The sequence below is a fragment of the Coregonus lavaretus genome (genome assembly GCF_964263955.1).
Source record: "Coregonus lavaretus genome assembly, chromosome: 23".
NCBI classification, from domain to species: domain Eukaryota; kingdom Metazoa; phylum Chordata; class Actinopteri; order Salmoniformes; family Salmonidae; genus Coregonus; species Coregonus lavaretus.
In genome coordinates, this window is record NC_140010.1 from 24197638 (window position 1) to 24210649 (window position 13012).

Here is a 13012-nt window from a genome sequence, read left to right on the forward strand (position 1 = left end):
GTCATTCATTGCTATAACCTTCCTCCAAGCCATCTGTTTTGTCTCATGTGAAATATTTCAAAGACTTGCTAGGTCAAATATTAGAGATCATCACATTGACATACGAATAAAAAAAGTGTTGATGAAGAACAAAGCTTGGACGTCCATTCTTCTTTTCAAGATGCTAAATCACTAAGCTACTGAAGTGAAATATCTATGATAAACAGAGTATTTTTATAATAACCCTGCCATGAACCTTGCCTAGGGGAAAGAAAGAATTGCCTCTCTTGTTTTGCAAATAGCATTTCTTTGCTCCCTCACCCACTCCCAGAATGCTTGCTCTGAGATTGCCTGAAACAAACATATTTGATATTTCATTAACTTTCAGAGTCACTGATTTTATCAAACTAGCCAATTGTATTTTATAATTGACTGTGGGTATTGTCTTTATACATTTATGGAGAACTAACCCAACAGGTCACAAAGATAATGATGTATTTTAAAGAATTCTGGAGGGTTTAATTTTTATATTGAACTTAGGCTACCTTTATGATGCATTAATTTTTTTGTTTTAAGTACGCAAAATAACTGTATGTGATCTCTCCCACAGTTCCACAATTCCCACTCTGCATGTTTGATTGAATCCAGACTTTACATTTGTGGTATTCAATAGACACTAGCACTGTACATTTAAATTTTAACACTTTCTTCATAGAAAGATGAGACCATTTACCCTAACCTTCTATCATAGATATGATTAATAAGAACATTTAAAGGCCCAGTGCAGTCAAAATTATGTTTTCATTTGTTTTGTAACATATTGTACAACAGCTGATGAAACTTACACTGTCAAAGTGTGAACAATTTTATCAGTGTTATTTCCTGACAGTTACAATCTACACAGGACCTTCTAATCAGCAGGTTTGCATGGGCGGGAGTTTCAGCTTTCCATGGTGACATCACCATTCAGTAAATTGGTTAAGAGACCAATAACAAAGAGAGATCCAAACCTCTCTGCTACTAACAGATAGTTTTCAGTTTTCCCCTCCCCACTCAGACCACTACCAGACAGTCCTAACAAAATTATTGATTGCTAAATATTTTTGTGTTAAAAAGCAAGTTTTGCCCATTTTAATGGAAATCTATTACAGTAAGCTAATTAACTGTTACCCAGAAATGATTTGATATTGATATAAAGAAGGCTGCATTGGGCCTTTAAGCAATAGGAAAGTCATCTCTGCTAATAATTCAGAAAAGGCACAATGAAGAGGCATTCATTCAGGCCATTAGCCGTTGAGAAATACAGGCTGGCTAATTGCTTCTCTTTACCCTGAAATTTGCCTTCCATTATACATTATGGGTGAGTCACAGTTTAAATGGAAGGACACACTGTATGTTGTGAGTATTTTGATTCCAAGTCTGCAGATCACTCCACATATCCATGAATACTCTGATTGAGCTCTACATGGTTTAACCTTTATTTTGACAGGGAGTCAATGCTGAGACCAAGGTCTCTTTTCCAGATGAGCCCTGTTTAGCACAACAATCACCTGTCATTCAGGGCCCGTCATTCAGGGCCCTGTCAATGAGCCCCACCAGTTAAGCAAAAAAATAAATAATAATAATAATAATAATAATAATAATAACAACAACAATTGGCCTGTTTTTATTTTGGCATTAATTCGTGTCACGTATCAGTTTGCAAACAATGTAAAAAATAAATAATCCTTGAGTTAATAAAGCCGCATACAAACATGGTCTCTTTCTTGAGTAAGGCAGCTTCAAAATGCAGGTGTTTCAGCCTAGCTCAGTGCTTTCTGTGGTGGAGGGGCAGACTGCAAAGATACAGCACGTAGGCGTTGTTAATCTTCTCTAGTTGCACTGTGATTGGCTCAGTGTTCTGCCACTCATGGGGACACTATGTCGCTGCAGAATCTAAATGGAGAGTTAGGCAGTTCAAGCCCACTTGGGTGCTGCCATAGATTTACAATAGAAGTGCCCGTCCAACAAGGCTCAAGGTCATTGGCCACAGATTAAAATTAAGTCAAATCACGTTATCTCTACCGTAGCTTTGATTGGACTGAGCATGTCAACATCATGCTTTCAAAATCTTAGCTAGCAAGCTAGCTAGCGAAGCAAGCAGTCATCATCATGAATCACGTCGAAAATCTACTGGCAAATCCTTTTCAATCATGGTCATGTGAAGAGAAATTATAGATAAAACGTATCGGTGCTCACTGGCCTTTGGACATAAACATCCCACAATAAGTCGGAAATCGCAAATTCAACAATGACTGGTATGGAAGGAATCAGTGGCTAACGGCGTGCATCGCAAAGCAATCACTATTTTGCTTCCCCTGCCTGCTATTCGGTGGAGACGGTGTGTGGTCCAAGTATGGGTTTAAGGCTTGAAAACATCTGTCTGAAAGGGTCTCTTTTACAAGCATAAAAGGATAAACATTCACACGCAACACTATGGGCCAGAAGAGGTCGAACACATTGGCCATGCTGTCAATCCAGTATGACTTCTGCTGCATTCAAAACAACTGGAAACTCGGAACTGGGAAATCTCAGACTTCAGTATGTTCAAGACAACTGGGAACTCTGAAAAAAAACGTGCTCTCACTTGGAAAATAAGTTTTGTACGGTCATCCAACTCGGAATTAAAAGTCGTCTCTCTTTGTAGAGCACCGACTGAAGATCACTGACATCATGATAAGAACTTGGTTTTTTTCGAGTTCCCAGTAGACTTGAAAGCACCATAAATCCAGAGAATTCCAGACTTTGATGACAAAGTTTGCCCACAAGAAGGACCGCCACGCCACCTTCCTGTTCAAGTGAGCATAACAACGGTCAGTCCAAAAATACACTGCATGACCAAATGTATGTGGACACGCTGCTCGTCGAACATCTCATTACAAAATCATGGGAATTAATATGGAGTTGGTCCCTCTTTGCTGCTATAACAGCCTCCACTCTTCTGGGAAGGATTTTCACTAGATGTTGGAACATTGCTGCAGGTACTTGCTTCCATTCAGCCACAAGAGCCATTAGTGAGGTCGGGCACGGATGTTGGGCGATTAGGCCTGGCTCGCAGTCAGCGTTCCAATTAATCCCAAAGGTGTTCGATGGGGTTGAGGTCAGGGCTCTGTGCAGGCCAGTCAAGTTCTTCCACACTGATCTCGACAAACCAATTCTGTATGGACCTCGCTTTGTGCATGGGGCATTGTCATGCTGAAACAGGAAAGGGCCTTCCCCAAACTGTTGCCACAAACTTGGAAGCACAGAACTACATTGTATGCTGTAGCGTTAAGATTTCCCTTCACTGGAGCTAAGGGGCCTAGCCCGAACCATGAAAAACAGCCCCAGACCATTATTCCTCCTCCACCAAACTTTACAGTTGCCACTATGCATTCGGGCAGGTAGCGTTCTCCTGGCATCTGCTAAACCCAGATTTGTCCGTCGGACTGCCAGATGGTGAAGCGTGATTCAACACTCCATAGAACGCGTTTCCACTCCTCCAGAGTCCAATGGCGGCAAGCTTTACACCACTCCAGCCGACGCTTGGCATTGCGCATGGTGATCTTAGGCTTGTGTGCGGCTGCTCGGCCATGGAAACCCATTTCATGAAGCTCCCAAATAACAGTTCTTGTGCAACCATGACAGACGATTTATACGCGCTATGCACTTAGGCACTTGGCAGTCCCATTCTGTAAGCTTGTGTGGCCTACCACTTCACGGCTGCGCCGTTGTTGCTCCTAGACATTTCCACTTCACAATAAGAGCACTTACAGTTGACCAGGGCAGCTCTAGCTGGGCAGAAATTTGACGAACTGACTTGTTGGAAAGGTGCCATGTTGAAAGTCACTGTTTGTCTATGGAGATTGCATGGCTGTGTGCTCGATTTTATACACCTGTCAGCAACGGGTGTGGCTTAAATAGCCGAATCCCCTAATTTGAAGGGGTGTCCACCAACTTTTGCATATATTGTGTATGTCTTGTATGCTGCTGCATAAATTATGTAATATGCCAGGGAGATATTTATACTGTAGCTAAGAAAGTAATACTAAGTGTAGTAAGCCGTTAGAAGCCCATTTGTCTCACCCTAAGAATGTGTGTTTTTTATAACCTTTATTTAACTAGGCAAGTCAGTTAAGAACAAATTCTTATTTACAATGAAGGCCTACCCCGGCCAAAACCTGACAACGTTGGGCCAATTGTGCGCCACCCTATGGGACTCCCAATCACGGCCGGATTGTGATACAGCCTGGAATCGAACCAGGGTCTGTAGTGACACCTCTAGCATTGAGATGCAGTGCCTTAGACCGCTGCGCCACTCGAGAGTTCCTCTCCCCCTCAGAATTTAGCCTACTGTTCTGACTTGGTGGTGCACATGTGGCCTATAGTGTGTTTTAGAGAAATGTCATCATCGAATATTGAGCTTTCATTGTCTGCTTATATGCCCCCGTTAACTTATCCTAGGGTTCTGACTTTGTGTACAGGGAGAATATTGTAAGAACGGCCCATGTTCTAAACTCTGTCGCTGTCCATTTCAAAAGTGCTGAACAAATAGTTATATTGACTGTGTAAGTCTTAGCTCGCTCATTAATGTCTTAATCAAAATTACGGCTAGCCTCTTATCCGCTCATCGTTCCCTTATGCCATAGTTTGTACATCTCAATTGTTATATTGCTTATATAGGTCTCTCTCATTAGTATCTCATTCATAATTTTAGGCAATGTTAGAATGATGCATTGTTTTGCTTACTTACTTACTTACTTACTTACTTACTTGTATTATAATTAGCTCATGTGCTTTTCTTCATGAAGAGGGGATACTATATAATGTTGTTGGGTCCGTAACCATGTTTGCCATTGACAGTCTCTTCCCATTCAAATATTTCCTTTTAACAAAAAATTCAGTAACTGACCCATGTCATTCCAGTTGAAATTGCGAGTGTTCTTTTGTTAGCGCAATGCGCTGTCTGTGCATTGGTATATTGTCTATAAATGTGGATCCTCGTATTGTATTTTCCTTCCTTTTTAAACCACATAGGCCTACATTGTAGAATAATAGTGAAGACATCAAAACTATGAAATAACACATATGGAATCATGTAGAAACCAAAAAAGTGTTAAACAAATCAAAATATATTTTATATTTGAGATTCTTCAAAGTAACCACCATTTGCCTTGATGACAGCTTTGCACACTCTTGACATTCTCTCAACCAACTTCACGAGGTAGTCACCTGGAATGCATTTCAATTAACAGGTGTGCCTTGTTAAAACTTAATTTGTGGAATTTCTTTCCTTCTTAGTGCGTTTGAGCCAATCAGTTTTGTTGTGACAAGGTAGGGTTGGTATACAGAAGATAGCAATATTTGGTAAAAGACCAAGTCCATATTATGGCAAGAACAGCTCAAATAAGCTAAGAGAAACGACAGTCCATCATTACTTTAAGACATGAAGGTCAGTCAATCCGGAACATTTCAAGAACTTTGAAAGTTTCTTCAAGTGCAGTCGCAAAAACCATCAAGAGCTATGATGAAACTGGCTCTCATGAGGACCGCCACAGGAAAGGAAGACCCAGAGTTACCTCTGCTGCAGAGGATAAGTTCATTTGAGTTACCAGCCTCAAAAATTGCAGCCCAAATACATGCTTCACAGAGTTCAAGTAACAGACACATCTCAACATCAACTGTTCAGAGGAGACTGTTTGAATCAGGACTTCATGGTCGAATTGCTGCAAAGAAACTACTACTAAAGGACACAAATAAGAAGAAGAGACCTGCTTGGGCCAAGAAACACGAGCAATGGACATTAGACCAGTGGAAATCTGTCCTTTGGTCTGATGAGTCCAAATTTGAGATTTTTGGTTCCAACCACCGTGCCTTTTTGAGACGCAGAGTAGGTGAATGGATGATCTCTGCATGTGTGGTTCCCATCGTGAAGCATGGAGGAGGAGGTGTGGGGGTGCTTTGCTGGTGAAACTGTGTGATTTATTTAGAATTCAAGGCACACTTAACCAGCATGGCTACCACAGCATTCTGCAGCGATACGCCATCCTATCTGGAAAATACGCTCTGGCCTTTTTCTAGAGCTACGACCTGAAGATCACTAACGTCATCATAATTCGACCTTGTTTTTCAGAGTTCCCAGTTGTCTTGAAAGCACCATAAATCCAGAGAATGCCAGACTTTGATGACAAAGTTTGATGACAAAATTTCCCCACGAAGGACTGCCACACCACCTTCCTGTTCAAGTGAGCAAAGCACAACAAGGTGAGTCCAAAAATGTATTGTATGCTGGTGCATAAATGATGTAATATGCCAGGGAGATATGTATACTGTAGTTAAGAAAGTAATACTAAGTGTATGGTGTATAGTAAGCTGTTAGTAGCCCATGTGCCTCACCCTAATAATTTGGTCTATTTTCCCCTCTTAATTTCACCTACTGTTGTGACTTGGTGGTGCACATGTAGCCTTTAACATGTTTTAGAGAAATGTAATCATTGAATATTGTAAGAGCTTTCATTGTCTGCTTATATGCCCCCTTTATTTATCCTACGGTTCTGACTTGGTGTACAGGGAGAACACTGTAAGAACGGCCCATGTTCTGAATTCTGTACTGTTCTGTACAAAATTGTTATATTGACTACGTCCGTCCTAGCTCACTCACAAAATTACGGATTGCCTCTTATCCGCTTGTGGTCCCCCGCCATAGTTTGTACATCTCAATTGTCAGTAGAAACCACATTTGTTTAAGCAAGTCAGCCATATCAGCTATGTTTTTTTTAAAGGCAGTAAATGAGGCTGAATGAACTGTTTCGCTGCCAGACAAGGCTCTGCTGATAGCCAGGTGTAGCAGTGGTAAGGTGTTGGGACTGCTGTTGGGACTCTGCTGTAGGGACAGCTTTATGTAGGCCCTAACAGTTTGTGGGCACCCTTTGTCACCGTTATAGTGCAATTAATGTATTGTTTAGTGTTGTGTAGTGGCTTTGCTGGCATGCATCCCACAATTTTTGTGGGGTTTGCCCCACCAAGATTGACATGATAAAATGGACGAAGTTTGGAACCACCAAGACTCTTCCTAGAGCTGGTCGCCCAGCCAAACTGAGCAATCGGGGGAGAAGGGCCTTGGTCAGGGATGTGACCAAGAACTCCACCAATCAGGCCTTTATGGTAGAGTGGCCAGACGGAAGCCACTCCTCAGTAAAAGGCACATGACAGCCCGTTTGAAGTTTGCCAAAAGGCACCTAAAGGACTCTCAGACCATGAGAAACAAGATTCTCCGGTCTGATTAAACCAAGATTGAACTCTTTGGCCTGAAAGCCAAGCGTCACATCTGGAGAAAACCAGGCAGCGCTCATCACCTGGCGAATACCATCCCTACGATGAAGTACGGTGGTGGCAGCATCATGCTGTGGGGATGGTTTTCAGCGACAGGGACTGGGAGACTAGTCAGGATCGAGGGAAAGATGAACGGAGCAAAGTACAGAGAGATCCTTGATGAAAACCTGCTCCAGAGCGCTCAGGACCTCAGACTAGGGTGAAGGTTCACCTTCCAACAGTGCAACGACCCTAAGCAGGAGTGGCTTCGGGACAAGTCTCTGAATGTCCTTGAGTGGCCCAGCCAGAGCCCGGACTTGAACCTGATCGAACATCTCTGGAGAGACCTGAACATAGCTGTACAGCGATGCTCCCCATCCAACCTGACAGAGCTTGAGAGGATCTGCAGAGAAAAATTGGAGCAACTCCCCAAATACAGGTGTGCCAAACTTGTAGCAGCGTCATACCCAAGAAGACTCGAGGCTGTAATCGCTGCCAAAGGTGCTTCAACAAAGTACTGAGTAAAAGGTCTGAACACTTAGGTAAATGTGATATTTCCGTTAAAAAAAATAAAAATAAAATGTTTGCTTTGTTATTATGAGGTATTGTGTGTAGATTGATGATGGGGGAAAAAAACTTTTTATCCATTTTAGAATAAGGTTATTACGTAACAAAATGTGGAAAAAGTGAAGGGGTCTGAATACTTTCCAAATGCACTGTAAATGTGCATATTCGCATCAACCTGAGGCTGTTGCCGAATCTCACAATAATAGGGCTATCCATCAAAATGCAGGCTCCCACGAGAGGAGGTACTCAGATTGCTCGACCTTGTATCTCCCTCAATCAGCCAACCTACCCACTGCAACTTTGCGCTGAGTGCTGAGGTGCAGCTTCTAACAGCCTGTGGGGAGTTTCCTCCAGGTCCTTGGGGATGAACACAGCCTCCGAATATCATTTTTTAATGAAAAACCTAAATGTGTGCGGTTGAGGTTGCAGTATGTATTTGTGGTATAAAAGGAAATGATCTGAGACAGGCCATGGCAGTGTGAGGTCGCCTAGACAGAGAGCTCCTGTACATTTTGTAAATATTTATAATAATTTAAAAAATGTATAGCATTTTTCCCTATTGAACTATTGATTTAGCTTAATAGTATTGTCTGAATAGTTGCAGCACCGTTTCAAGACTGAAGTTGGCGGTTGGTTTTTGGCTAGCTAGCTAGCATGCCTCAAGAGGGATCACGCAGCTCCAAAGCTGAGTAAATCAGCAGCATCTAGAGGTGGTAGGTAGCTGCGGTGTGTGCTACTGACCTGGGGGGACTCAACGCAAGCATTCATCACATCCTCAATCACAAGACATGGGGTTATTTACTCAGTTTTCAAGAAAGATGCCAAATGATAAATAGAATAGAAAAACACAGGAAACAAGTAGGGTGTAAAGTGATATAATATGGGAGAATAGTACACATTATTGCAGTAAAAAGGTAGATGTTCACACAGAAGGTGCACTATGAGAAAAAAGACTGTGGTAGTCTACTGCTGGGGAAACAAGACTTAATGGATACACAGTATCACAATTATATTCATTGTTTGTTTGACATGAACAGTAGTGTTTTTGTTGTAGCCAGTCACTTATATTTGGCCTGTTGCACAAATGTGGAGATGCTATAGGCTACATCATTAACTATTCTGATCTCAGCTGGGGAAAAAAGAGACTCCTAACTATTTCAGTGCTACACAGAGAATAATCCAAATGTCTAAAGATTAATCAACTTCTGCAAAAGACAAATTAATCAAAGGAAAATCTGCCCTTTTCCTAATGGTATTTAAGCTAAAAATCCATCCTCCAACTAATCTAAAGCCCGGTTTCATGATCACTCAATAAAAGGTCTGCTTGGATGTATATGAATCAAACTCCCTCAGTCCTACCATTTAATATCATGCACTGGATTCTTCCAAGTGATTATGGGCCTGGGATCACAAGCACTCCATGCATTACTAGTCACTTTAGGAAGGGAATGATTAAACCTGCTGTAAGAGAGAGCTTTAGTTATGTCCCTCCAATTTCCTCCTCTGTTTCCAACTGTAGTGTTGAATCAAACTCCCTCAGTCCTACCATTTAATATAATGCTAAAAATCCATCCTCCAACTAATCTAAAGCCCGTTTTCATGATCACTCAATAAAAGGTCTGCTTGGATGTACTGACGTGATATTATCAATCAATACTGATTTTGAGATTGTGTTGTTTGTTAATAATACTATATGGATATTTCATTTATGAAATCAGGAGCATGCTAATCTTGACTGTTCCCCCTGATATCAAAGCTTTTCTACACCAAATCATGCACAGTTGACCGCCTGAGGATGAATCTTAAACAAATGCATCTTTACACTGAAAAATCTATAAAATAATTCAACAGGATAGAACATTCCATCAGGACTAAAACAGTTACAAGATGACTGAGACGAGAGGGTGGACATTTCATCTGATTAATCCCTAAAACGCTAATATACAGTATGTCATACCTGTTCCTGACAGAATAGCTAAAAACGATATCACCAAACATCATTATGCAGCTGAATAATCTCATTGGTGTACCTACAGTATATCTGATGGTGTGAGCCTCTGTTACAAGAATATGTGACATTTTCATGTGAAAGATCATAATAAAATACCTATAATTAAAAAACGATAGAAGCAAATGTTTACCAAGAGCAACTAAGGCAGGCCAAGGACTCAGTTAGGACCATCTACTGGAAGGATTTCAAAGCTCTGATAGAAAGGATAACTTTGAACTCAGCAAATGGTGGATGTGTGATGTGAAACCGTTTCAACTGATTCATCAAGAGCAGCCAGGTGAAATTGCAATAAAAATGCCTTGCATACACAGTGACTATATTTTGTGTTTCCCACATTTTAACAAAAATAATTTTCTCCAAATGCCATTTGTATAATGAAACTACCCACACGTAATGAATGCAATCAGGTTTATGGCTAAATAGCTTGAAAGCTGCATTTGTTGAAGTATGTAAAATATTATTTAGGATGCGTCTTTTTCTGCACTTCAAAAAAGATCTATGTGCAAGGAGTACATTTCCGTTGGAGATGTTATGAACCATTTAACAATTCAATGTTTTCTGGTATTACATTGCGAAATGAGTTTTGTTTTTGCTGCTCGTTTATTGATTTCTTGCTCAACTTTAGTGTTGCATTACTCTTTGAATCATGATCAATGAAACACTTGCAATGTCTGACATCAACCTTATAACGAGTGCTACATTCTCCAGAACAGTGTATTAGGAATCAAAATGCTTTCAATATAGAGGATACTCAATGATGATTATAATGGAATTAAAATACTGGTATGTAGCCTCAAGATATTATTCATAGCTAATATCATCACTCCTTATAAAACGTACAGTATTTCATGAAACACATATGGAATAGTTGAATCTCTCACCTCACATCCACAGCATCTTCCATGACAGTCATATCAGTCTTGCACTTGGCTGAAGGGTTGATTGCCAGCTCAGCAGGTGGAATGACAAAGCTTTTACTCAATGGTAACCACATCCCTTCCCCCAATGTGTATGTGAACCTAAAGAGGAAGAATACAAGGATTTTGACACGTTATGGTACTAATGGAGTAACAACATTGGAAACAAAGTGGGAAAAGTGCAGCAAAGTATATTTGGGAAGAACAATGCCCACTTTGTCCACTTAATTTAGTTTTTTTTTTTTTTTTACCTGGGGTTACTACCACTAATGTTAATGAAATATGCAAATGTACAGGTATTCTGGTGCCTTGTTGAGTGGTAGCTCAGAATATCAGTGTGGGGAACATCTGTGGTTGCTTTACCACAGGGAAATACAATAAATCCAAGGATTGCCTGCTGCCCATAGTAGCCTTGGAGACGTTGGTTGCTTTCAGCATTTGTCTCTCTCTGGATAATCACAAGCATATCCTCAGTTATCTTCAAAAACCTTTTACACTCATTTAAACTAAAGGTTGATTGGACTGAGGAGTAGCATGTGACGTTTTTTTACTTTTATTACAAAAGTCTGGACCAAATACTGTATTCTAGAGGGATTATTGATCTACCCTTGAAATTACTGCATAAAGATGTACATTATGTCTGAAACAGGGTGTTCTTCTATTTGACACCAAATGCACTAGTATAATTTCTTTATATATTATGCATGCATCATTGTAGCACAAAAATGGTTAACGGCCATTTTTGCAGACTTAACATATTTTGCATTTCACATTGTGCAATTTGCATTTTTTTAAATGCTAACTTAGCATAGGAAAAGGGCACCGGATCACAAGCACTCCATGCATTACTAGTCACTTTAGGAAGGGAATGATTAAACCCGCTGTAAGAGAGAGCTTTAATTATGTCCTTCCAATTACCCCCTCTGTTTCCAACTGTAGTGTTATATGAATCAAACTCCCTCAGTCCTACCATTTAATATCATGCACTGGATTCTTCCAAGTGATTATGGGCAGGCAGGCAAGTTTATTAAAACAGTATTATTCTCCAATTATTTCCCTGGAAGTCATTGCTACCAGCCCCATAAGACTCTCTCCTTATCCAGAGGAGGCTCATATGAGTTTCCAGGAAATATGCATTTTCCTTGTGGTACAGTATGGGATGATGCCCAAATGAAACTGCAGGCTATCAACAAGAAATCCCTTCAACAACAGAAGCTTTTGGAACAGTAGCAAGGAACACTCCTCACTGGAGTTCCTGAGCACAGGAATGAATCACAAGAGAAAACAACCTTTGAGGGCGAACCCCCTCCACCCATTCAGGGCAGGTATTTTAAGTGATAGCAAGACTTGCCCCGCTACACAAACCCAACCAGTTAATTTTATTTCTGTATTGGATCTAGTTTCTGCCCAAGCCATGCCCTGGCACTGTGACAGCTTGCAAATGGCTTCAACTAATCGAACTCTAACAAGTTGCTTATCTAGATGCTAGACCCTTCTTTGTCCAAGGGCCACACGATTACAGATCCCCATGTTATTAGAGATTGTTGACTGACTAATGCGTATAGGATCTTATTTTTAATTAACATGCTGCTCCTGATTCACATTATCCCCAAGCTAAGTAAACAACAAATCTATTTAATTTTAATTTTGTATTCTATTCATAAGTGCAATACTGTTTTGTTGAATTGTAATACACGGATGGGTGACTTGGCAAACGGGCAGCCCCTAAAACGTTTATTATGTGTGCATGATTTGACCATAACAGTGTGAGTGGGGTTCAAAGAGGAGCCTGAGACATTTGAATTTTGATGGATGTTGGTGTAAAACGCTTGAGCACAAAGTTACTTTAAACCCGATGCTGGACAGAATATTGAGACAGGCCCCCTGAGCATTAACATTCAAAAAGGGAATCAAAGCCTCATAGAGAAGTTTGTATGATGGCTGCTCTCAATGACTAACAAAGACAGTGCTTACAACCATGAGAATAAACTAAATCATCCCTCTGAAAATATAGGCTATGTCCCAAATGGCACCCTATTCCCTATGGGCCCTGGTCAAAAGCAGTGCACTATATAAGGAATAGGGTGCCAATTGGGATGCAAGCTGTTCTTTGTTGAGAGCAGTGTCAAGCAGCGTAATCAGTATTGTTGTTGTGTCGTTGGCTTTTGAGGAGGCATGTAGATATTGTATGTATACAAAACAGGAGGCA

General features: G+C 40.7%; 1 protein-coding gene across 1 annotated transcript in view; it reads right to left on the minus strand.

Moving 5' to 3' along the window:
- LOC311098782 (astrotactin-1-like) overlaps nt 1–13012 on the minus strand; it is a gene marked incomplete at both ends in the record, with an annotated part of 287871 nt that overhangs the window by 165635 nt on the left and 109224 nt on the right. Inside the window, one exon of the mRNA XM_084139347.1 lies at nt 10768–10905. Within this exon, the coding sequence (XP_083995473.1) occupies nt 10768–10905 (138 nt within the window). The remainder of the gene's footprint in view (nt 1–10767; nt 10906–13012) is intronic.